The 26,995-nt window shown below is 42.4% G+C and overlaps 1 protein-coding gene across 1 annotated transcript; it reads left to right on the top strand.

The window, feature by feature from the left end:
* The first annotated feature begins 1,628 nt into the window (after nucleotides 1-1,628).
* TM4SF4 (transmembrane 4 L six family member 4) lies at nucleotides 1,629-26,995 on the top strand. Its single transcript, XM_081235443.1, has 5 exons — nucleotides 1,629-2,027; nucleotides 2,791-2,880; nucleotides 15,269-15,408; nucleotides 24,690-24,879; nucleotides 26,136-26,995. The coding sequence occupies exons 1-5, from the start codon at nucleotides 1,854-1,856 to the stop codon at nucleotides 26,151-26,153; spliced, it is 612 nt and encodes a 203-aa protein (XP_081091569.1). The 5' UTR covers nucleotides 1,629-1,853; the 3' UTR covers nucleotides 26,154-26,995.

The following is a 26,995-nucleotide window of genomic DNA, read 5'->3' as shown; positions in this document are numbered from 1 at the left end:
CCTTTTCTTCCTTCTGTTTATCTGTTTATGTGACTTTTCTAGCCCCCACCCCACAAAAAAAATCCCGTATTACTTTGTAATAAGAAAAAAAAATCACAATTGTTTGTCGTTGTTCAGAAGGAAGTATGTCCCACTGTACCCATGTACTTCACACATGGCGTCATTCTATTGTTTATATCGAAAAGATAATATTTTGTTAATTTCTAAAAGAGAAAATCTATTAGGGAGACAATAGCCTGGGTTTTGGTGACAAAGGATCTTGTTTTAAAATCTTAACTCCTCGCCTTATTATGCTGGGATGAACTTGCAAAATGTACTTAACCTCTCTGAGCCCTAGTGCCTTCCCCTGTAGAAGGGACATGATATCTTCGTGGTTTGTGCTTAGTACATTATGCATGCTCAATAAACATTTGCTGTTTTTCTTCTGGCCCCAACCCTGAGACCTCAGAAAGTATCTTTATAGAGCAAACAATGCACATTTCACAGAATCTTCAGATGGAAACTCAGCGTCCATCCTACCTGACTTCTCTGGAATCCTGTCCACAGCTTCCCTGGTCAAGGGTCCCTGAGCCCTGGCAGAACACTGCCCACTGCTTCCCTGGAAACAGGTGGCCAACTCCATTGTAGGACAGGTCTCACCATGATAATGATGTGACTTGCTTTTTATTTAGCTACAGTATGACTATGAAATTCTACCTACTGTCTTATTCTAACCTCTAGGCTCTCGACAAAGAGCTAGCAGGCTCCGTTTCCACCCCATAGTCCTTCAGCTGTTACATAGCACCAGTACTGAGCAGGGTCATTGCATAAGATAGGGCTTGGGCTAGGCATGGCAGAGACTTTCTTAAAAGTGACACAAAGCAAATTAGTAACCGAATCCTGCCCTGGGCAGTTGGCAAAATTTCCAGTAGAGGTCCCATCTTACCTCCTCTTACGCTGCCTGACTGCTTTGCCTCCAATCCACTCGTCAGTATCTTTCTTCTCCACCCAACGCCGACCTCCCTTTCCCCTTATCCTTTGTCAAGCTGGAGCTTTTTATTCCTGCATGGAAGCTGTAGGTGAACAAGGTGATTGGGAAAACAGTTTTTGCTATTTCTATCACGCCAGGCTGGGAAAGAGATAGAACTTAATGGAGTAGCAGGTATAGAAATAGAGTAATCAGGCAATAAAATAAATAGTTATTCTGATTTTGTCCTTTAAAAAATTCCTGTAGGCCTGAGCTCAGCAATACCCAACGAGACCATCAGATTGTTATTTTCCTATTGAGGAAAACAGAAGCTCTTTCAAATAACTCTTTTGCATGCTAGGCTTTCAGTGGAAAAGACAAAGACACGCACTGTAGACCATTAAGTACCCAGGAGACATGATTTCAGCTAGGATGTAACTCAATTTTACAGTGATTTATAAAGAGCCTGGGGGAAATATTTCTTGATTTGTGCAGGGCCATTGTCAGCTTAAAGGTGCAGTAGTCTCAGATGCTGTTTGTTCCAGCCCTAAGTTCAATTGCAGCAAGGTTGAGTGTCTTGTCTGTGCTGGTGGATTATTAACAGAGGTTATTGGTCTCCATGGCAAAATCGCAATGAACGTAATCTTATTTATGAGGGTGCAGAAAAAACAAAGACTTCGGGTCAGGGAGAATGTATAAATGTCCAACGCCATCGAGGTTCTGCTATATTTGAGAAGCTGAAGCGACTCCAAGGATACAGTTCACAGGCTGATCTTGCTTCTCAGCTCCAAAGTTCGGATTGATCTGGGGACAATTATTACGCCTCTGCGGCGGATAACTCAGAAGAGAGCCTGTGAAGAAGGCATCGAGGGGGCTTATATCGAGGCCTGCATCCTACATCCCCGGCATGTGCACTGAGAGGTGTGCCAGGTGCCTGGGCAGCACCCTCATTCCCCTCGCTGTGTCTGCCTTCCTGGCTCACCTCCTGCTATTTTTCCCTGGAGGAAAAGTGATAGACAACAATGAACACCTTTCTGACGAGGTCTGGTATTTTGGAGGAATATTAGGAAGCGGGGTCTTGGTGAGTAAGGAAGCCTTAACATCTCCCCAGAGGAGATTTTCGCTCCATCCTTTTGAAATTGGGTACTTACTGAACAGGAAGAGATTTAGTTGCTAACAAAAGCCCAAGCATCGCTTGATGAAAAGTCAGCACTTTCATCTTTTCCCCTCCCCATTGGGACTTGCCAGAGGCATGTGCACTAAATTGACTAAGTAATGAAATCCCCAAGCTTAGGCTGGCAGCTCCCATGGGTCAGTTGACTTCCCTGAACCAAACTGAGAGCCGTAGAATATCTTTAACAAGTGCTGCGGTGCCGGGTTGAAGAGGTTGGGGAAGGAGCACACATTTTCTAGTTAATCGATTGACTAAAACCCACCAAGAGAAGGAGGTGTTTGTGGGTTCCTCTTCCACTCTTGTGCTAGTGATTTCTTTACCCCTTGTTTCCAAGAGCAGTTGGGGACCTCTGGTTTAGAGAAAGAGAGAGAGATTCATGTTTCATTCCAACTGAGGACAAGTTTCTTATCCCTATCCTAACCCACCATGTAAATGGAAACTCGGGGTGTCATGTCTTGACATCTTGCCTTGGAGCTGCAGTCAGGCCAGATAGAACCTAAAGCCTCCATCATACTCGTCTACCCACCAGCCAGGCTCCGTTAGCTCTTCCACCCTCTTTGGCCACCGAGTCCCACGTTGCGGATGTAGCTCCTCACACAGGCAGGCAGGCTCGGGCCCCCCCTTCACATGCCAGACCAGACCCACTCTGAGGTGCTTCTTTTGCCGGTAGATGATCTTCCCTGCGCTGGTGTTCTTGGGCCTGAAGAACAATGACTGCTGCAGGTGCTGTGGCAACGAGAGCTGTGGGAAGCGCTTTGCGGTGAGTTGGGGGGGGAGGGGGGAGAGGGAGGGGGAGGGGAGGGGAGGGGAGGGGGAGGGGCAGCCACCAGAACTGCTCCGGGGCGCACTGCCTCCTCGCGCTGGGCATCGTGGGGTTGAGTTACCGGCCCCAGGCAGGACTCTGGGGGCAGCTGGTACAGGGATAAAGGTGGGATTCTTGCTGGTGCAAAATAACAATAATCATAAAAATTTAAAACCATAGCCCTCCTACTTATAGGTTATGAGTACCATTTAAAATGTTACAAACAGGCAGGGATATCAGAGTTGGAAAACTGCAGTGATGCCGTATAAGGAATGCATGCTCGGAAGGCAGAGATGGGGGCTGTGACTCTCCCTTTGCCACTTCGAAGCCCTGAGACCTTGGGCAAGTCATTTCCCTTCTCTGGCTCTGCATTGCCTCATCTGTAAAGGGGAGCTGGGACAGGATAACAGATGGTAACCTCCTCTCCCCGATAGCCCCCTAAACTCTCCATCCACACCACTGCCAGCTTCACTGCTTCAGAGGCTCAGCACTTCCCTACCTCTACCTGGATTTTGCCTCGGGCCTTCTGTTTCCTTTCTTGTTTCCTGCAGCCGTCCATCTTTAGTGGGCAAGCTAGAGAAACTAGGCTTCACCATTCCAAGCTGGAGTGGGAAGAAGCCTGGGAGTGGGGTTGGGCTCCATTTCTGCCACTGGGGTGCTCTCTGCCCTCCTCTGCTCATCTATAAGATGAGGAAGTTGGACTAGATCAGAATGTCCCAAGTACAGACAATCTCTGCTAGTACAAGATGTGCTCTATCTTTCAATAACATAGAAAGTTAATTTTGATTCTCCTCCAGTCCTCTCGAGTCTATCAAGAAAACTCTTATTGTGATGGAAATGTCTTTACTATTTCTAATCCTTTGTAATCTCCCTTTCTACCAAGCCTCCAGCTCTAGGAATGCAAGAAACATTAACTGGAAATTCCATAATGTTTTGTTTATGTGTGTTAATGATTCTAGTGTTTCATTCATAGAGGTGAGATAAATGAATAAAGTAGAGAGTTGACTTAAAGAAACATATTGAGTTCAGGTACATTGATATGGCAAAAATGAAGTAGGCTGAACTGGAATTACTGGCTGGATGATGAGTAAGATCAGCTCCTGCTCTAATTTCCCGAGATTCAATTGTCCATCTAAGAGAACCCCAATGATGAACTACACACTCTTACCTTAACCTCTTAAAGGGAAAGGTGTAGCAATTTGCCCTGAAACAGAATCATCTCTAACATTTCCTTCTCATCACTATTTGCTCAGTCAATTAAAAAATATCTGTTGACTACATATGAAGCACTGAGGCTGGTGCACTGCAAATACAATGATGCTTTTCCATGTGAGATCGAGGATCATTCAAAGAGAATGTTCTCACCTTTTTAACACCATCAAGCATTGGCTATTATAGCAACATTTAAAATCATCATTTACAAAGAGATGTAAAAATCAACCACAATTCATTTGCTACAATTATGTAACATGTGCTATATATAATGATATTTTACTATACTTAATTATAAAGGAAAGGAATAAATATGTAACTCATTTTCTCTTTGAAATGTAATCCCACTATACCTTATGGATTTGGGGGCAATAAATTGGAAACAAGAATTTGAAAAAAATTAGCAATTAAGAAAGTTGGATGAATTGCTTAGAAATCTAACAGCTCATTCCCTGGTGCTGAGTAGAAGTCTGAAGATTAGCCAGTATAAAGCCAGGGTTTTTGTTTGTTTATTTCCTTTGTTTTTAGGTTTATACATAACCAAAGTGAGATGCGAAACAATATTCAAAGTATTGTGCAAAGAGTGTTTTTAAATTAGATTTACGTGAAGTCCAAGAGGAAGGCAGAAAAGTCACATTTTTACAAGCACCGTTGAGTCAATACAATCTGAAACATTTGGTCTGCCCAATTCAAGTTGTCTGATTGGGTTTCTTCACCCCACGGGGGGCATCTGCCCTTGGTGTGGGTTGAGGATGACCCCTCGCAGCCACTGGCTGACTGTCCACAAGGGTAGTGCCCGTCAAAGGACCAGCTCTGCCAGCTGGAAGCCAAGACACAGCCAGAGCTGCCCTGTACCAGAGGCACCACACTCTAGATGGCCAGCAGAAGGATTTCTTGTTTGGGGTTCATTTGTTTGTTAGTCAGCTGCCAACTTTTAAAAGTAGAGAGATTTCACAAAAAATATCTAGATATCTCACTTCTTTTTCGAAAAACAAAAAAATAACCTGTTACTCCTGGGCCTCCATTTTGACACAAAAACGGCCTGTACTGGGCGTGACTGAGCTCTTCACCCACCCCTAAGGGCCACTGGGTTCATGCCCCTGCTTTAGAGCCAAGTTTCCTTAAGGTCCTGAGGTTCTGGAGCAATCATCAGTTTCTAAAGAAAGGTATTTACAAATATTTTGTCAGACAAAAAGAAAAAAAGCTGTAGCATAATTTGATTGGTACTGTAATGCTAAAGGTTTGAATTAGTTTTCCAAAGGCTCACAGCCTTCCCCTCCAGGTGTTTAAGGAACACTGGGCTTCTGAGGAACGTGGTGTAAGAAATCCTGTTGGGTAGAAAGGTCTGTGAGGCAGGAACAGACTAGGCCAAGGGCTGCTGAGCTAAATCCTGCGGCTTTCTTCACAGCTTTGCTCTCCATCATTTGTTTCCTGGCCTCTCTCTCTCCTCTCTTCTTTGCTGCATCTTTCTGGAATATTCCCCAGAAGTCAGTTGCATCATTCTCTTCCCTTCCCTTGGGTAGTAAAACCAGGACATATGAATCAATAGTGGAAGCAGGATGTGATGGCTGTAGAGATAAAGCAAGACAATGAGCTGGAAAAAAAAAAATCTTGCGGTCACCTAATTGATAGTTTCATAATGGAACTAAAAAATAGAGGCAAACTCTCCTCTGAGGCATAGCAAGACTGAAACCCAGTCCCAGGGATCTGCAATCTTTTAAATAAATTAGGGTAAATGAGAGTTGAGAAAAGGGAGCCCTGGGGCAAAAGCTATGAGAGGAGAGTGACTTCCAAGGTGGGCTTTGGAAACCCTGGCCTGGGTTTGTAGTTAGGTCTCAACCTCATTCTCCGAAACTGGAGGTGCCCTAGCTGCTGATCTGTGGTTCGTCAAGGTCTCCTGCCCTTTAATCCTTAAAAAAAAAAAAAAAAATTTGACATCTCAGGGTCCAACGGGACAGCTGATTAATTTTATCAACTCTTTTGTGTTAAGTATGTTCTTTAATAAGAGTCTTGAGAAGACCTTGACTCAGAAGAGTGTCTCTAATAATGGGCCTGATAAAGGAGATATTTAGGGATAGGCTGGCATTTCAGCATCCTGAAAGTATATCAGGCAGATAAAGCGCCCCCCCCACCAACCCATAGGCAGGGCCAGATGGTTGACAGACCTGTTCTGAAGGAAGATCTTGGTTAGGTCATAAATCATTCTATTCACTGTAGAGTCAGCACTTCTCCCCATGACCAGCTCGGCTCGCCAGTGCCCCTTAGGGATGCCTTCTGTGTAAGCACTTCTGCTGTCAGTACTTCCTGAGGCCAAGAGCCCTGGCGCTGACAGCCGCCTCTGCATTCCTTGGAATTACAGCCCGTTTGAGGGGGATTTAAGAAAGACACTTCTTTTGAAATAACAGATTATCTTAAAAGTATGAAACCCTATTTCTTCAGTAAATGTTTGCTATGCTTCAAAATTCTCTGCTGTAAAATGGACCGTGGCAGTTGCTACCTTTCGTAAGGACATTGCAAGAATGTGGGAAGAGGTTGCAAGCCTCAGCGTGCAGGGCAGGGGAGAGTAGTACCAAGTACCTGGGGAACTGAGGACACATAGATCCTCGATAAATGCTTGTTGGATGAATGAAGTAAATGAACGCTCTGGGAGAATTTCAGGTGATTTCCGTACTTTATCAGGCTCAATTCTCACAATAGCCCCTAATGAGTTAGGCATTAAACTTCTCGTTTTATAAATAAGGAAACTGAAGCTCTTGCAAGCTGAGTTTCTGACCACCACACCCACCATGCCCCTGTCTGTCTTCCGGGCTTCCCAAGGCTGAGGCAGAAAATACAGGAGGACATTCACGTTTAAGAAAACACTTCAAGTAATATCTATGTACCTCTTAGAAAACTTGCTGAGAGGAACCTTCGTGCCCACCAGAGATGTTTCCCCAACATGTTGCCACTACCCAAGCCTCAAAATACCATGTCTCCGAACCACCCACCCTTCCCCACTTCTCAGACCCCCGCCCCTCCTCCATTTGCTTCAACTGACATAAGTACACACCACGGACCAGGGAAGAGCTGGAATCTCATCCCACATTGTCTGCCTCCAGAGCCCAGTAGAGGGGGAGGCTTTAAAGCTGACACATGGTGAATTCAAGAGCATCTTCTTCCGTTTCAAGGGAAGTGTATACATTACACATATTTCTTTAGAAATACAAACTGAACATGTGTGTTGAGCAACCATAAGACAGTCAGCCTGTTTACTTTTATTTTTTCTCCCCAGAGCTATACCCTCTGTATTTCTGGAAGGTTAAAGTATGTGAGACTATGATTATTAAAACATTATAATATAATAATGACACTTATCAAGGGCTTGTTAATGTCATGGGAAATTATCCAAATCTTGGAAATAGGCAAAAGAGATTTCTGGGTATCCCCACAGTGAGGTACCAGGCATTATCTAAGAGCCTACCCCACCTGGGGGTTATCTGATTTGCTAGACAATGTGTACATTTGATTCCCTATTTCCTATTTTTGATTAGTTATCTTACATATTATGATCTCTGGGAGACAGGTAGTTATTATCGAGGCTTATTTCACAGAAGAAGAAATGGAGATCTTAGAAAGATGACCTTCCCAAATTCATGAGGGAGGAACCAGGACTCAAACCCAGATCTGTCTGCCTGTATCCCATGCCCTTGACCACTACGCTACACAGCAGTGTCCCCCTTTACTATTTATTCGTTTAGAATAGGGAAAACATGTCCACAGTACAAAAACGACAACGGAAGCCACACATTCCTGACTCCAAAGTCTGGCAACGCCCTTCCCCAGAAGTTACCAGTGTTTCCAATTATTGTGTCTCCTTCCAGAAATATTCCAGGCCTTTTGCCTGTTTAGTTTAAAAAACACCAACTTGAAGCATCTGCTCCCTGACATATTCAACTTGATTTCAATAACTTCTCTTTTAACATGAAACATTGTGTATCATGAAACCCATGATACATGGAACGTACTTCATCTGATTTTAAGATTGATAATATCTCAGAGTAGTAAATTTAGTAATTTTTTAAAGACTTCTGAACACGAAATGACTTAAAACAAGGGACATAAAGTGTACCTTGCTTCATGTAGGTCATCCATTCTGGAAAAGTTATGAAAAATTATTTGGAGTATTATTTTTTTATTTCAAGGTGAGATATTTCAAATGTGAATACAAAAGCAAAACATACTACCTGTAGCTTTATGAAATTGTAACCTGATGCCATATTTTCTTCAGAAAGTTTTGTAAAGAAATAAAACCTTATTGCTTCAACTGAGGGTCACTGTCTTGCCCTCCTCTGTTATACATCCCTCCCTCCTGCGAGTAACCATAATCAGGGAATCAGTACAGACCATATCCATCCATTTTTTTTTAATTTTACTACCAAAAATCAATCTTCCAAATGTTCTAGACTGTACTGTCCAATACAGCAGCCACTATCCACATGTGGCTATTGAGCATATGGAATGTGGCCAATCAAAATTGAGATGAACTAATTTTGTTCTTTTACATGTAGCTAGGGGCAGGACGGGAATAAAGGTGCAGACCTACTAGAGAATGGACTTGAGGACACGGGGAGGGGGAAGGGTAAGCTGGGACAAAGTGAGAGAGTGGCATGGACATATACACACTACCAAATGTAAAATAGATAGCTAGTGGGAAGCAGCCGCATAGCACAGGGAGATCAGCTTTTGTGACCACCTAGAGGGGTGGGATAGGGAGGGTGGGAGGGAGACGCAAGAGGGAGGAGATGTGGGGATATATGTGTGTGTGTGGCTGATCCACTATGTTGTAAAGCAGAAACTAGCACACCATTGTGAAGCAATTATACTGCTATAAAGATGTTATAAATAAATAAATAAATAAAATAATTTTTTTTTTAAAATTGAGATGTACCTGGGACTTCCCTAGCGGTCCAGTGGTTAAGATTCTGCGCTTCCACTGCAGGGGGCGCGGGTTCTATCTCTGGTCAAGGAACAAATATCCTGCATGCTGCGAGGCTTGGCCACAAAAAAAAAAAAGAAAAATTGAGATGTACCATAAGTATAAAACACATACCAGATTTCAAAGAATTGGTAAAAAGAAGAATGTAAAATATCTCATTAGTAGTTTTTATATTGATTACCTGTTGAAATGATAATATGTTTGATATGCTGAGTTAAGGGAAATATATTATCAAAATTAATCTCATTTTTTTAAACCTTTTAAGAAGTGTTACTAGAAAATTTTAAATTATGTATATGGCTCGCATTATATTTCAGTTGGACAGTGTTGGGATAGAGGTGCTTACAAGGGGGACTCTTGGATAAAGGGGAAAATTATCTCATTGCTATTTTATATTAACCTGGTTTTTCATTTACTCAGACTTGCCTAAAATGAGGACTGTTTGCATTTGTACTCACTTTTTGTGTCTGCAAACATTTGCCTGTTGAAATGTTCCAGGAATGATATCTAAAATCCTGCACTCATCTCACACTGCAGGAATAGCACAAGACAGATTTCTCCTCTCATTACCAGCCAGTGGATGATGAAATCCGGAGTTGTTTTAGTCGAAGGGACCTTCTGGAACCACCCACCCCTTTGTTCTGTTTGCCACCAGAAGCTGAGGCCAGGGAGGCGGGGGCCTGGGTGACTGAGGAGGCCGGAACCCTGGTTTCCGCAGACTTCCAAACTGCCTTCCTGGAAAAGTGACCTGTCTTTTCTATTACAGCAATTTTAGATACTCTTCCATTCTTAATAATCAATAGTTTCATGATTCCTGACTAATAATTAGAACTCAAGATCAGAAGGTCAAATAAACAAAAAGGTATTTTTTTCCTTATCTGTCGTTTTATTTCTGTGAGAGAACCAATGTCATTCACAGGGAAATTTGCAAATAACAGAATATCTGGTGCTAGTGGCAGTGTGTTTTGTGTGTGTGTGTATTTGAAGAGGTGGTAGGTACAGGGTACTAGACTGGGAGGGAGACCCAGTTCTTTTTTTTGTTTTTGTTTTTTTTGAAGTATAGTTGCTGTACAATATTATATGTTACAGGTGTACAATACAGTGATTCACAATTTTTAAAGGTTATACTCCATTTATAGTTACTATACAATTTTGGCTATATTCTCCATGTTGTCCAATATATCCTTGTAGCATGTTTTATACCTAATAATTTGTACTTCTTGTCCTCTACCCCTATGTTGCCACTTCCCCTGAGACCCCAGTTCTTTTTTTTTTTTTAATTATTTATTTATTTACTTACTTACTTACTTACTTTTGCTGCGTTGGGTCTTCGTTTCTGTGCTAGGGCTTTCTCTAGTTGCGGCAAGCGGGGGCCACTCTTCATCGCAGTGCGCGGGCCTCTCACCGCTGCGGCCTCTCTTGTTGAGGAGCACAGGCTCCAGACGCACAGGCTCAGTAGTTGTGGCTCACAGGCCTAGTTGCTCCGCGGCATATGGGATCCTCCCAGACCAGGGCTCGAACCCGTGTCCCCTGCATTGGCGGGCAAACTCTCAACCACTGCGCCACCAGGGAAGCCCAAGAGACCTCAGTTCTTAATCTAGCTCAGCCACCTTCTAGATGTGTGATTTGAGAAAGTCACAAAAGCATGGGCTTTGGAAACAAGTGGCCGTGGACTGATCCTAGTCCCACCACTTTACTCTTTGTTTGACTTAGAGCAATTATCTTAATTTCTAGTAGTATCCGTTTCCTGTCTGGAAAGTGTAATCACACCCACCTCACAGGTTTGTTGAGAAGATTAAATGAGATAATACATCTCAGGCTGTCACAGAATGAATCTCTTTGCATTATCTAGAAAGTGAGATGATCGTACTAGAAGGTTTTTGAGATCGTCATTTTTGTGAAAACATAATTCTAAGAATATTTAACCATGTATTTAGTGGAGATTCTGGCTTTTGAAGACGTTTAAGCAATTTTAAGATGAGAGACGCTTCCTTCATAGAATCTTCTTTTTTAATTGAGACAATCCAATCCATCCCAAGGACCACATGTCAAAAATGTTTCCAGACCACTCAGAGCCTCACTCTGAAAGGACAAGAGGTAAAACATTAGGAAAAACTGACCTGAGCATAAGCTTTCAATTGGTCTACTGGAACGTTCCGACCATTCCTAGATTAATACCAGCTGTGTCTAACTAAACAGCAAGTTGATTGGAGCATGGAGGTAGCTCAGAGACAGAGAAGTAGCTAGATAAGCTCTCGTTAAATTGGAGCAGCATCTCCCAAATTGTGTCATTGCAAGGGCTCAAGGGGAGAAGTTATAGGCTCCTATGAGATCAGAAAACCCTGCACATTACAATACATACCCAAATATAAGGTGAAACTTGGTATGAAACCACCTCTTATTTTCCCAGAAAGCAGTTTCAAAAAAAGTTCTTTGACTAACGTGAATATATACATAAGCGTTCTGTGATATATGCATATTTTAAATCACATGTATAAAATATAAAATAATTTTAATATACTGATTTTGAAATATTACTCCTCTCCTCTCATTTATTTTAAAATGTTTTTTGACCTTAATATCTTTGCTCCCACTAAAGACACCATTGGAGCCATCAAAAGTTTCCCACAGCACATCTTTGTTTTCCATTTAATGACATTTTTGTATCCATGTATGATGCTGTCAGCGGAAATGTCACTCAGTCATAAATATCAATTCAGATAAGATGAAGATAGTATTCAGACATCCCTCTTGCAAGTTTATATTAATGATCCCCACAATTTTAAACACTAAACATACTTATATTAGAATGCCCTTTATTTTTTATTTATTATTTTTTGTGTGTGTGGTACGCGGGCCTCTCACTGTTGTGGCCTCTCCCGTTGCAGAGCACAGGCTCCGGATGCGCAGGCTCAGCGGCCATGGCTCACGGGCCCAGCCGCTCCGCAGCATGTGGGATCTTCCTGGACCGGGGCACGAACCTGTGTCCCCTGAATCAGCAGGTGGACTCTCAACCACTGCGCCACCGCAGAAGCCCTAGAACGCCCTTTAAAAGGCTTGTTAACTATAATATCTGGAACTAGGAATTGTGAGATCAACTTTCCTAGAATAATTAGCAAATCTGTGTTAAGAAGGAAATGTTTAAATAATTCTGTCATCCAACAGTAATTGAGTTGTTTCTGACTAATGTCTTTCCCACACAATACTTGTTTGTACAAATTTGAGGAAATGTCCTATTACCTGATGGATGAAATAAGGACACAGTTCTAAAGCAAGTCCCTCACTTTGGAGGGATAATTTGAGAGCTAATCATTTTCCTTACATTCCAGTATACATAGTATATCCCCTTCTTGAAGCTTCATACATATTAGCATATCACAAAGATTCTTAGAAGTACAACAGGAATGAAACCTATTTAACTTTATACAATTCAGCAATTTCCAAAATTATTCAACAAGACATCCTTTGGAAGAGAGATTGCCTGTTCTAACATGATAAATGGACCCCAATTTTTATTTACTTCTGACCTAGATTATATTCACAATGTTCTTGATGGTAGGAATGGGTTTAGGATATCCTAGGCATAAAAATTAAGAGGAAAAATCTAAATAATGAGTATATGAACTTCAGTCATTGAAAATATCCAATAAGTAGTTATCCAGTGCCTTTGATAAGCTGGGGAGGAAAAAAAAAAAAAAAAAAACTGTTGGTGGTAGGGGTGGAGCAATGTCCTAACTACCTTCAAATAACCCACTGTCCATGGCTTCAAGGAGTTTGTCCTCTGGTTGGGGAAGACAGACATAAACAGCTATGCAGTAATGTGTTACATATACTGTGCTATGATGGGAGTTGATACATTCTAGAGTGCTGGAGGTGGGAGACACGGATGCTGAAAACTTGGCCTGTGTACACCAGTGCCAAATTGAATCTCTGAGACAGAGTTTTGGGTGAAGTAGAAAAGAATAGCTTTATTGCTTTGTCTGGCAAAGGGGGACACAGCAGGCTTATGCCCTGAAAAACTGTGTCCCAACCCAGGAGGATCTGGTGAGGAGTTTTATAGCAATGGTTCAAGGGCAGCTTTGCTGATAAGGATCAGGGTGTGCGCAGGACCTGAACTTCTTTAATCTGGTCTCAGGTGGTCTCCTGATGAGCTTCTCAAGGTTATCAAACTCTGACCTTCTCTGGAATGAAGAAAGCTAACATCTTCCATTTGTTGGGGGTTTTAGTTCTATAAAGAGCTCAAAGATATTATTATGTGTATCCCTTGAGATGGAACCAGGACCCTGCCCCAAGGCTGAATTATTGTTTCTTGGCTGTTCCTCCCTTGTCTCTGCATCCTCTCCATTCCCTGATTAGCAACTGTTCAAATCTGCTCTTTGGGATTCTGGGAAGGTCATGGAGGCTAGAGTCTGTTCCCTACAAACAAGAAACAGGGACATGGAAAGGCTTCCATGCCCAGGAACTCCACAGGGTCTTGTTCTCTCTCAATATGAAGAAGGGAATGGTCAGTTCTACTTGGGAAGTCAGACACGGTGCATGGAGCCAGAGCTCAGTCTTGGAAAGTTGCATCAAAAATACATTTATAGGGACTTCCCTGGTGGTGCAGTGGTTAAGAATCCGCCTGCCAATGCAGGGGAAACAGGTTTGAGCCCTGGTCCAGGAAGATCCCACATGCCACGGAGCAACTAAGCCCATGTGCCACAACTACTGAGCCTGTGTGCCACAACTACTGAAGTCCATGTGCCTGGAGCCCATGCTTGACAACAAAGAAAAGCCACCACAATGAGAAGCCCATGCACCTCAACGAAGAGTAGCCCCTGCTGGCTGCAACTAGAGAGAAAGTGCGCACACAGCAACGAGGACCCAACGTAGCCCAAAATAAATAGATAAATAAATAAATTTTAAAAAATACGTTTATATATGATAAGACATATGATATGAATATGAACCCCAGCTAAATAGATTACACAGATTCCAGTTGCCCAGGCACAGGTAGATCCTCTCTACACTCTAACCCCACCCTCAAACCCTCAAATATATACTGTAAAAAGATTGATAGTAATACAGGGAAGGGGAAAGAGGAAGTATCTGACATTTAACTTGGGTTATCACATCTAATTTAGGTAGGCTTTATCATGCCCATTTTATAGATGAGAAACTAAGAGCCAGTCATCACACTGGGTTCTGCTGACTTTTAAACTCTTGTACTTTGCACTACACCTTCATGTCCCAAAGCAATAGAAGTGATCATTTTCCACCTCTATTTACAGAATTATTAATGTTTCCACACTACTCTCTAATTACTGTTTAGAATGGACATTGCCTCTCTAGGCCCTTTTTTTTTTTTTTTTCATCTCTAAGAGGGAGTTAGCCTGGATAGGCTCCAGGATTGTTTCTGTCTTTTATATTCTATATTCTATCTTGATTTTATAATTTAAAAAAAAGATGTAGTACAATCTAATTTTCACTAATTAATCTCTGTCACATAAAAATATTTAAAAGAATGGAATCGTTGGGCTTGTGTAACCCAAAGAAGAGAAAACTTACAGAGGGTGGAAGGGGTGGAGAGATGTCATATAGAAAATATTGTTGTGTAAGATATAAAATATCTTCAGATATTTTAAATGTTGCTACCTCATGGAAGAGAGGTTGGAGTTAATCATTTTGAATTCAAGGAATGTAACTAGGACTGATGAGGAGAAATTCTACACTTCTACCCTTTCTCATAAGCAGAAACTTCCTGCCACATGAGGCCCCACTGTGACTTAGCCTCAGTGAGATGATTGGACAACAGAACTGAAGATCACTTCCCATTCTAAGATTCTTTGATTTTGTAATAGGCTGGTCTTCCATATTAGGCCTGTGAAGGACAATCTGTTCTTAACAAGGTTAAAAATCCTGGTTCAAAGGTATCAAACCATAACTAGCATTTAAGTCATCAATGAATAGGTGAAAAAGATGGGGATGGGGTTGGAGAGAGGGACATGAGACACCAAAATTCATTCTAGGAGACCCCACAGGCCCCATTTCCAGTAAAAACTGGCTGCATACCCCATAACTTCCCCATATTCACCATGCTCAATGACAGGCCAGTTAGGCGTGCTGTGTGTAATCTCTGGACACCTTAAGAACCTGGCGGTCTCTCTCCTTCTCTTTCAGATGTTCATCTCCACAATATTTGCTGTGGTTGGAGTCTTGGGTGCCGGCTACTCATTTATCATCTCAGCTGTCTCCATCCACAAGGGTCCAAAATGCCTCATGGTCAATAATAGCACGTGGGGATACCCCTTCCTGGACGGGTAAGGTACACCCTTCAATGCTCACATGTCACCACTGGGGGCACCAGCAGGTAAAGGCCCACGGGGGACTGCTCAAGGTCCGCCATCTTCCGTTTACAAGTCTCAGGCAAGTTGCTCCTTTGCGGCAGAGCTGGAGTTGTGGGGTGAAGTCACACCAGATCTCACCTCTAGGTGCTCTTTGGACAGACACCAGGAGAAATAATGGAAGAGGGCACTCAGTTGGCCTGAGGGAAGGAGGTTGGTGGTGTCACCACTTGCATTCAAACATTTATTAGCATCAACATGAGGCAACGAATAATATTAATAAACAGAGAACAGTGCCTTCCATTGAAAATCTTATAACAGAAAAAGAGAATGATTACTCATTAACAGAGCTCAAAGGCTTTCACTAATACCCCAAATGATGGATAACTAAACAATCTCTTAAGGTGCAGATGTATGGAAAACGACCTTGAAAACACTGTAGGTTCTTCATGAGAGTTATTGTTAATAGAACTCATTAAAGTAACACTTCCTATTTTCACGGTACTTTGTAGTTTATAAAGAACTTTTTTTTTTTTTTTTTTTTTTTTTTTAAATGATCATAACCAACCCTTTTGGGGTTTTGTTTCTTGTTTCTTTAATATTTATTTATTTGGTTGTGTTGGGTCTTAGTTGTAGCATGCGAACTCTTAGTTGCAGCATGCATGTGGGATCTAGTTCCCTGACCGTGAATCGAACCTGGGCCCCCTGCATTGGGAGCGGGGAATCTTAACCACTGCGCCACCAGGGAAGTCCCTATAAAGAACTTTTTAAAAAATAAATTTATAATTTAATCTCCACAGCAACGTCAAGAGGTAGTAACTCCCCACCAAGACAGGCTGAATAAGTGTGATGTGCTCCAAGTCTCGCAATTAGTGGGCAGCAGAGACAGGGAGCAAACTCACGTCTTCTAACTTGGAGTATTATTAGTCTTTTTATATTACACATCCTGCTGCCCCTAGACCGCACTGCTCAAGGCGGTAGACAGTTGCCATACGTGTCTACTTAAACTTAAATTCACGTAAATGAAATAAAGCTTAAAATTCCTCAGTCACACTAGCCATATTTCAAGCACTCAGTAGCTGCACACAGCTATTAGGGACAACACTGAGCATGATTAGATAGGGCTGCACTAGACGCTAACTTCCAAGGGGGCTGGGACAATCTCTGTTTTGTTCATCATTCTGGACAATAACACAGGGAGTGACATGTCTAGGTGGTCGGGAATTAGAGTTGATGTGTCCTCCTGTACACAGAGGATGAGGCCATGCCTAAAAAAATCTGACACCGATTATTTAAGTCAGACCCCTATTTATTAATGTATAGTGAGAGGCTACAGAACCTCGAGAGCAGGCTTCAAATGGAGCAGATGGAGGAGGCTGGTTCTGTATGACACCAGGTCTCAGTTTGCCCACAAGTGTTTTGCCTAAAATATCATCCCTACACTTCTCTGTAGTGAAACAGGAGTACAAGCCCTCTAATGTCCTCATATCACATGCAGTGATTGCCATCGGTGTTTGTTTTACTGTGGAAAGCCCCCTCCTCTTACAGAGGACTGCTGTGGACTTGGCTTGCTTGAGCACAGCATTCAGACAGCATAAGGTTGAGCCACCTCCTGAGGTCCCTCCCCCAATGGCTCCCTCTCCCCCACCCAGGGGTGCGACTGTGAAGCTACATATTATGTCTCCTTTCAACGACCCTTCTGCTAGTATTTCTATCCACAGCGTCAGTGCAGTGTTAAACCTGTTTTCTATTTATTCTGTAATGTGAACGCTACTCCCCTTGATGGACTTAAAATCAATTTGAATAAATCTATGTCCAAAACAAAGGAGAGAGAAACACAAGGCATACCAAGTAACACCCCAAGGCAGGACAATGGTCTTATATTGTTCTGACATGAGGACCTCACACCCTCCCCTGGCACACTCACACCTGCTTAGGGTGGGCTGGGACCAATGCCCCAGGTCAGGACAGTGACAACTCTTCTGTGGGCCACCATGGGAATTGCCACCTCGGGGGAGGAGAGGAAACCACTTTTCTTTTTTTTTTTTAATTTTTTTTTTTTTTGTTAGTTGAAGTATCATTGATTTACAATGTTGTATTAACTTCTGGTATACAGCAAAGCAATTCAGTTATACATACATATACATTCTTTTTCATTTTCTTTTCCATTATGGTTTATTACAGGATATTGAATATAGCTCCCTGTGCTATACAGTAGGACCTTGTTATTTACCCCTTCTCTATATAATAGTTTCATCTGCTAACCCCAAACACCCAATCCATCCCTCCCCTGGCCCACCCCCCCTTGGCAACCACAAGTTGTTCTTTATATCTGTGAATCTGTTTCTGTTTCATAGATATGGTCATTTGTGTCATATTTTTGATTCCACATATAAGTGATGTATGATATTAGTCTTTCTCTTTCTGACTTAGTTCGCATAGTATGATCATCTCTAGATCCATCCATGTTGCTGAAAATGGCATCATTTCATCCTTTTTTATGGCTAATATTCCATCGTATATATGTACCACATCTTCTTTATATTCATCTGTTGATGGACATTTAGGTTGAGGAAACCACTTTTCAAAGCCCTCTGCATCTATCCTCCTGCTGAAGCAAGTTTGCATTCACATCAGACCCATGTATCACACGTTACTATGTGATAGATGCTTTCATATGTGTTGTTTTATCGACTCCTCACAACAGCAACTAACCCATCCATTAACAGGTATCAGATTAGAGCGCTTTAATAACAAACACAGAATAAACTGTGCAGGAAAGCAGGAACATTTCAGAATTCTCCGCCCATCCTCTGTTCACTGTAGGGCTTTGATATTTATCTGAAGGGGAAAGGTTTGCATACCTGGACATCTGCAGAGTGGCTTCAAACCACAGTATGATCAAAAATGGCTGCATAGGGGTTTATTACAAAATCATATATATTATACTTTCCAGGTGATTCATAAGATAAGAATGATTTTGACTATTCGTGCTCTTTCCCATCATGCCCTGACTCTAGAATTTAATCCCACATAAAATGCAAGTCCACTCTTGGTGTGAAATAGGCCACGATTGTTACAGGAAGGGCTTTCAGGAGGATGGGTCCAGGCAGGGTGTCTCACTGCACCCCTGTCACCTGGCGGGCTTTCCTCAGCTTGCCATTCTCCCTACATCCCATGTCCTGTCTTCCTTTATGATCTTATCTCCTACTGCCAGCTCCAAACCTCCCCTCCAACTGCAGAAGCTCATCTTGAGTTTCTTACAACAATCCTTGCACCTTGTGTTGCTTGGTGTTTTCAGTTAACAACATGCCTTCACCCACAATGTTTCATCTGATCCTCACAAAAAGCACTCCTTCAGAGGTAATTCAGCTGAGGCCCGGAGAGGAGAACTGACTTGCCCAAAGGAATACTGTTCTTAATGATGGAAGCTCAAATCCAAGTTTTCTGACTTCAAGTCACAATGTTTTTTCTAGAGCACAGTTTATATTGACTTGCACTATCTGATTTTTGTAGAGTCCCTCTTGAAAAGCTCAGTGGCCTCTGTCTCCAATCTTTTTTACTATCCCATGGACTCTTCTTATCTATTGGATCCCAGTGTGTAAGCATCACAGGAGTTGTTGTTGCAGCTGCAAGTGTAACATTCATACACAGCTCCTTAGTGAGTGAAAAGAAATAATCACTTGTATGAGATCAAAGAAGAGGACTCAGGACAGTTTCCCTTATCACCAAATGGCAGTGGCAGCGTCTCTCCCTTCTCCTCCTCTTCCTCCTTCCCCTCCTCCTCCACCACCTCCTCCTCGTTTTTCTCCTCCTCCTCCTTCTAATGATTAATGGCTGAGTGTTTTTGCATGCATTATCTCACCTAATATTCCTAATAAATCTCAAAAGATTTCTTATCCCTACAGTAGAAAAATACAGTTCAAAAAGTTAATTTGCCCAGGGCTTCACAGCTAATGATTAGTAGGAGAATTAAAAAAAACAAAAGCACTTGACAGGACCTTACTTTGTGCTGAAGCCTGTCCCATACATGGAGCACAGAAGGACAGACCTGGTCCCTGCCCCAGTGAGTACATGGTAAGTTAGGGTGACGACAGGCAACAGACCCTCACTTGCCGAAAGGGGGAAATGGAGGCGTGCAAGGGAAACTTCTGGGAGGAGGTGACATGGGCTGGTTTTGGAAGATGCACAGAAGTGTGCCTTCCAGAGAGGATGGGAGCCACATTTCAGGCAGAGAGAGAGAAAGTCCTGAGGCAACTTCGAAAAGGGCCCACGTGCTCAGAGAATGTTAGCTCTCTGAGTGACCAGAAGCTCAGGGTGAATGTTGGGGCTGGTGAAAAGGGACCCACAGGATGCGGGTGATTGAGAGGCAGGTAGACCTTCAAGACATCGGGGAACAGCAGAGGACTTCGAGCAGGATAAGTCACGACCACTTGGGAGTTTTAGTATGATCATGATGGTAGCGACGTGGAGGATGAATGGAAGGTCTCAGTAACTGAAGGAGGGAGCAAGGTAGGAGATTAGAGTAACAACCAGATAAAATCCTGACCATCTCCAAGGCAGCGGAATTGGGGCTCAAAAGGAGAGAAATGTCAGAGACTGTCTGAGATGGAATCATCAGGATTAGGTATGAGGAGAAAGAGGGAAGGTTATCAAGGTGGATTCTGAGGTTTCCAGCTTGGGACACAAAAATCAGGACTCTTCAAGTCCATAGAATTTAGTTCTATTTTCCTTAAAAATGTTTGTTGGAGGTCATTTCAAAGGAACAAAGACAGTTAACTTTTTCTGTCATGGGAACCATACTAAAGAGGCATCCTAGAAGGGAGAAGAAATCTGGGACATTTTGAGATACACCCTCTCGGCTTCCTTTGAAGTAGGACCTCCTCCCAAACAAGGTCTTCCTTTCTGAGACAATTGGCTACCTCTACCTTGACCCTGAGCTGCTAAAAGGGAAGCAGCTTGCGAGGGCATGGGGACAGCTGCGGGAGGGAATGCAGGAGGCAAGGCCAAAGACAATCAGCAGTGGGAGAGAGACAAGCAACACAGCCAAGCACAGCACGGCCCGGTCAGGCTGCAACCCTCCCTGCTCCCTGGGGAAGGAATTCAGGGGTGAGGAGAGGACTCTCTCATTAAGCACAGAACCGACACCATTCGGTGTTCTGCCTGGACTTTCAGTTAAGACATTTGCAGCTGCTCTTCAGTGATTGCTTATTAGCGAGAAACCCCATACACTGCTGCGAACACACTCCCCAGAGCTGAAAGCCACAGGGATGGGGTGAGATGGCATTGCACCAACCTGTTCCCAGCTTTCATGTAGCAGGAAACCCCCAGAGATGTTAAGATCCGGCTTTGCCCTTGGCCCGACTTGACTTAGGGTCCAGCTCCACCTCTGCCACATACCAGTGGTGTGATCTTGGGTGATGCATTCACCTTTCAGCTCTTTCTCTGTGAAATGGGGTGGCAGCAAGATCTACCTCACAGGTTCAGGCAGGGATGAAATAACGTGATGGACATAATGTACCATTACTGCCCCGCAGCACTCGCGAAACATTCAACGTTATGATCCACTTTTATGAATATAGCATTGCTGTGAATGGAATTTATTATGACGCATTAGAACTTCCTAAAATGTTATGCTTTTATGATAATTTTGTGATTAATTTCAATAGTTTCAACCAGTCGCAGGAAGGTTCAAAGAGAATAATTTCTTTATTATGGTAAAGGAAAACTTTGATTGACATACTATTAGAGATAACTATACACACTATTAGAGGTGTATTGTGTAAATCAAATTTCATAAATTCATCATATTTTAATTATTCTAAAGGGATAAAATTACTCAAATACAGGGAATGTGTGTAATGATTAAGAGCACCAGCTTTGGAGTCAGAGAGAAGGAAGATCAAATCCAGGCACTTACATTCTCTAGCCTCAGCCTTTTTTTTTTTTAACACTTTCTAAATACTTAATGTCTTTTTTTTAGCAGTACATTTCTTATAATTGAAGTAGAGGTGATGTACAATATTACATAAGTTACAGGTGCACAATGTAGTGATTCACAATTTTTAACGGTTATACTCCATTTATAGTTATTATAAAATATTGGCTATATTCTCCGTGTTGTCCAATATATCCCGTAGCTTATTTTATACCTAATTGTTTGTACCTCTTAATCCCCTCCCCCATGTTGCCCCTCCCCCCTCAACTTCTTAATCTGTGTATATGTTCATTCATTCAGTGGATATTTCCTGGGACATTGTTCAAGAAAAGTAGCACCTCCTCGTAGGTTGGGAGGGATGATGGAACGCAGCTAGCCCGGCACCCAGAACACGGGCAGGACCCCGTACATGAAAGCTGCTCATTTACTGAACATCCCTGTGCTGGAACTGGGGACAGAGATGGGGACATGCTCTCCACCCTTGTGGATGTCTAGTCACAAAGAGAAGACAGACAAATGGACAGATGAGGACAGCTCAGGGTCCTGGGCACTGTGTACCAGAAGGAACCAGAGGGCTGGGAAGCACAGAAGGGGTACCACAGCCAGCTGAGGGCAGGAGCATCAAGGCGTCTGTCTCAGAGGAGGAGGTGGCGCCCGAGTTACCCAGGCAAAGCCCTCGGGCTCCCCTGCTCCGTCCTTCAGCTGCCTTTGCTGCTGGCAAGAAGTGAGTTGTATGAAATCCATGGGGTTCTACTCTGAGGCTGATGGAATTACTGCATCTCAGGTGGGGCCGCCTTTCACAATGATGAGATTCAGTGGGTTTAAACTGCCTCAGCTCTCCTCATGTCACAGAATGTGGAAGCATGATTTAGCCTCCCGATCCATGAAAAATTAGGGCCCTCTCTCACCTGGGGTTGGAGGGTTGGACGCAGCAATCATTTCCCGGGATCTGAGACTCTCAGAACCTGAGAGTTTGGGGGAAAAGAAGAAGGGCCTGTGGAACAGCTATCCGTGAGGGTTTGTACGGGGTGAGGCGGCAGCTGGAGTGAAACTGAGAGGATTTCTCCACCCAAACTCAATCCTTGCTTTCAAATTCCCCCGTGAGCGGTTCAACAATATCACCACCAGGGGGTGGTGTTGTCCCACCACTGGACAAACTCTCCAGCCGAGGATCCAAACTGGGGACTGCCAATTACTTCACCTTAGGATCTTTTCTTTATAAAATGTGCCTGGAAAAATATTGTCTTTTTATAACCTCTTATAATCATCAAGTTGAAAAATTGTAAAGATAGGAAGGACTACATGGAAAAAAAACAGAATGGAAAAATGAGTGTTTTAAAAATAACATAATGGGGGCTTCCCTGGTGGTGCAGTGGTTAAGAATCCGCCTGCCAATCTTCCTGGACACGGGTTGGAGCCCTGGTCCGGGAAGACCCCATATGCCGCAGAGCAACTAAGCCCGTGCACCACAACTACTGAGCCCACGTGCCACAACTACTGAAGCCCGCGCGCCTAGATCCTGTGCTCCGCAACAAGAGAAGCCACCGCAGTGAGAAGCCCGCGCACCACAACGAAGAGTAGCCGTCGCTCACCGCAACTAGAGAAAGACCACGCACAGCAATGAAGACCCAACGCAGCCAAAAATAAATTTTAGAAATAATAGTATCATAATGAAAAGAAGTCTTATACAACAATACATAGGTATATTATCTCAGTGAAATTTCACAATAGTGAGGTTGTTCTCAGCCCATTTTATAGATGAAGAAACTGATGTGAAGGCCAGGGAGTGGGGGGTGGTAGGTGACTTGTGTGAGGAATACACAGCCAGTGAGAGGAATGTTTGGATTCAAACCCAGGTCCATCTGAATCCAAAATACCAGCCTTTTTCCTTTAGACCGGACTGCTCGGCTTAAGTAAAATAATAACAATATTAGGGTTTATTGAAAACTTACTATATGCTAGGCACTGTTCTAAGTGCTTTACTCGTGTTAACTCATTTAATCCTCACTTTAATTTAATCCTTATTTAACCCTATGATTTGATATTGTTATTCCCATTTTACAGAGGGATACACAAGTCACACAGCCCGTGAGCTGCTAGAACCTGTATTCTCATGGGAAGGTGAATCAATGTGATAAACAATGTTTTATTTTTAAATCAAGAGCGAAAGTCTCATTCTTTCCTTTATCCCTTCTGCTCTACTAAACTCTGGGGCATCTTCCATCATTTCAAAGATTTTTCAGAATCTTAATACAGAATGTATCTCAAATAAATGTGTGCCGATGCATTGGAAATCATCAGACACAGATCGTCAAAATGATCTAAAAACAATGAGGTGGATATTACTTTAGTAGTCAGATGGAGAGTTTCCTATTGAGGCCTTGAAAGGAGAGAGGACAGTAAAGGAAGAGGGAGAGACCAATTTGCGGCTTTAAGAATGTGAGAAGGAATATAAATATGAAGAGATTTTACCCGCTTTACCCTCATTGTTGTCTTAAAGATACCGCACTTCACATTTCTCCTCTAAGGCACAATGCCCTTGATATTGCAGTGGACTCCTAATGTATATATTTTATAAATATATTGCAGTTTCTCCTATTTCAAAGTTTTTATAAAATGTGTATTAAGGCAGCAGATTATTTCTTCCTTTTAGTTAATTAACTCTTTTTGCAGGTGGAATCCCTACATCTTCACAAAAATATAGCTGAGTCAGTTCACAGTTTGGCTAGAAGTAGGCCTTAAAAGAATCAAGCTCTTCCCTGTAACTATATGACACAACTGTACTTTACATGGCTTCACACGGCCACTAGACGTGACAGATAATTTATCAGAAGTCCAAAAGGTCCTTAAGGACAATAGTAGGATAAAGGCCGTGAACATTTGTGAGATTCTGCTCCTGGAGTGTCTTCATTTTCCTTGCCCCTTAATAGATATTAAACTTACCCATCCTCCTGGTCGGCTCATAAAAATCACTCTGTCACTCAGTAGCTGTGTGAGCTGGGGTAAGTCACTTAACCACTCTGTGCCTCAATGTTCTCATTTGTGAAATGGAAGAAAAGAACCATAAAGTTTCTATGAGAAATAAAGGAGTGAATATGTGTTCAATGTTCAGAACAGGGTCTGGCACCATAGTCTATACTCAATAAAATTGTTAGGTATTGTTTTTAAAAGTGTTGTTATTATGGGATTTTTTTTTTCTCATGGAGCTTATATCTTGGATAGACAGTACTGCAAAAGAAAAACCGTTATGGTGACTTTCTAGCCTAGGGTATTGCACACTTTTTACCAACATCTCCTTTCTCCCCCATGTCCCCGACAGAGATTACCTCAGGGACAGTGACTTATGGAGCCAGTGCCAAAAGCCTGACAACGTGATTCCCTGGCATCTGACCCTCTTCTCCATCCTGCTGATCATAGGAGCGGTTCAGATACTTATCTGTGCCATCCAGGTGATCAACGGCCTCCTGGGGACCCTGTGTGGAGACTGCCAGTGCTGTGGCTGCTGTCGGGTGAGTTGGGGTCTTTGTCCTTCCTTCTCAGCACACAGGAGGCCATGTCAGGCCACCAGCGCTAATGGGATGAGGGGGTGGAAAGGGTGACAGTGACAGCAGGAAACCAGAGCCAGGCTGGAAAGTCCAGGCAGCCCCTCTAGCAGCTGAGGGAAGTTCTGCTCTCTGCGATGCTAACGTACCCAGGCTGAAGCTGACCAAAGTTTTCAGTCTTACCCCTACTCCATATACATATAGAAGTTTATGATGATGTTTACATGAAGATCCCCGCAGGAAGTGGACATCTGTTATAGGCACATATTGTCAGGAATACGCATCACAGTCTGTCCCCAAATGTTTTATTTCCTAAATAGATCTAGAAGTAGGTTAAAGTTGTCGAGTAATATATGGAAGGGTATTTTCTTTCCCTTGGAAAAGATATAGAAGAGAATCATCATTCTTAAGTGCAAAAAATAAAACGAAATCATTTTGAGATTTGCTCTCCAGATAAGACTGTAAATTATCAACAATATGAAAAATAAAAATAAACCTATGGACAGTAGGACAAGGTGATTATTTCAACTACTGAACAAGCCAGATCAGTCAATTATTCATACACATAAAGTTATTTTAGAGCACGGATTGAAGTATGAGGGAAAAAATTAAATAGAACTTGAGAGTTGGGGACTTCCCTGGTGGTCCAGTGGTTAAGACTCCGTGCTTTCACTGCGGGGGGCACGGGTTTGATCCCTGGTCAGGGAACTAAGATCCCACATGCCAAGCAGCTCAGCAAAAAAAAAAAAAAAAAAAAAAAAGCATCCACGTTAATAACAGAAGGCTCAGTACATCGTACCGACTGTTATTTCCTTAAGAGGATGGAAATCCGTGTGAAGACAGCATATCTTCAAGGAAAAGAACACAGTCTCTGGGTTCCACCTCCCCAGGTTCTCTACTTATGAAGTCCTGGCTCCTCTGCTTATTAACTGTGGCTTCAGATACATCACTTGAGCCCCATGTGCCACTTGTCAAAATTAATTTTAATAATAAAATGATGGAAAATAAAATGAAGCTTCCACACCTATAGCCTAAGCACAAGTTAAGTAACAGATTAAAACTCTGAAACCAAGTCAGAAAAGTACAGAAAACATTCAGTAGGTAACCAATAAGGGGTAGGAGTAATCAGGAATAAGAGGGGTGATGGGGAAGGGAAAGGGAGGGGAGGAGAAAGCAAAGAAAAAAAATGATGTTGTAATTAATTAACTTTTTCTACCTTCTAGGGAGATGGACCAGTCTAAACCTCCATGATCAGCTGTTCTGATTAGTGGTGTGTGAGAAGATACATTTAACTTATTCTTCTCTTCTTGGGGTTGCCAATTCCTATCTGCTTCCTAACTGACAAAGCTTAGGAAGGCCAGAGTTATTCCTTCTCCTTTCCAACCAGGTCAGCTCACCTTAGAATTTTATGTTAGTTTCAAATAAAAAATAGTTTGGCCACTTCAGTAATATTTATGAATCTTTCAAATTAGCTTCCTCTTAGAATCAAAGAGCAGGTTCAAAGCAAATATTTCATAATTTTTTCTTTAAGAGTGAAAAATGTATAAGGTCACATGTACTGCCACACTGCTTCTTTGTATATAGAGGTGTTAATATCATTGGAAGTTTTACAGAAGTCAAAGGAAGAAAGCACATTGAAAATGAGAAGCTAAGACCAATTTTTATTTTTAAGATCTGTGGAAAAAAAGAATGACTGATAGATCATAAATAATTTTTGTTTTCTTTTGTGCTAACATGTTTGAATTACTTGTAACTAATCTTCTGGGCCTGCCATCATTTGCTAGGGTTTCTTTATGTATATTAAATTAAAATCAGAATTCAGAGGTAATAAAGATTGTGTGCTTTTGGGGAGGTAGGGGCAAAAGATTGAATGAATAACACCCTCTTTTCCTCTTTTCTACAAATGTTCCTTTGCTCAAACAAAAAACAATGTTTTTAAAAAGTTGATTTGGGTAATAATTTTGTCAGCCTATGTATGGCCCAGGATTAAGATAATAAGTGTTATCAGTTCTACATGTTATATTAAGACATTAGCTTTTGTTTTATGAGTCAGGCACTAATATGGAGTCAAATGCATTCTGTT

The sequence above is a fragment of the Mesoplodon bidens genome (genome assembly GCF_964165515.1).
Source record: "Mesoplodon bidens genome assembly, chromosome: 5".
Taxonomy (NCBI): Eukaryota; Metazoa; Chordata; class Mammalia; order Artiodactyla; family Ziphiidae; genus Mesoplodon; species Mesoplodon bidens.
This window is presented reverse-complemented; position numbering and strand designations above follow the sequence as displayed.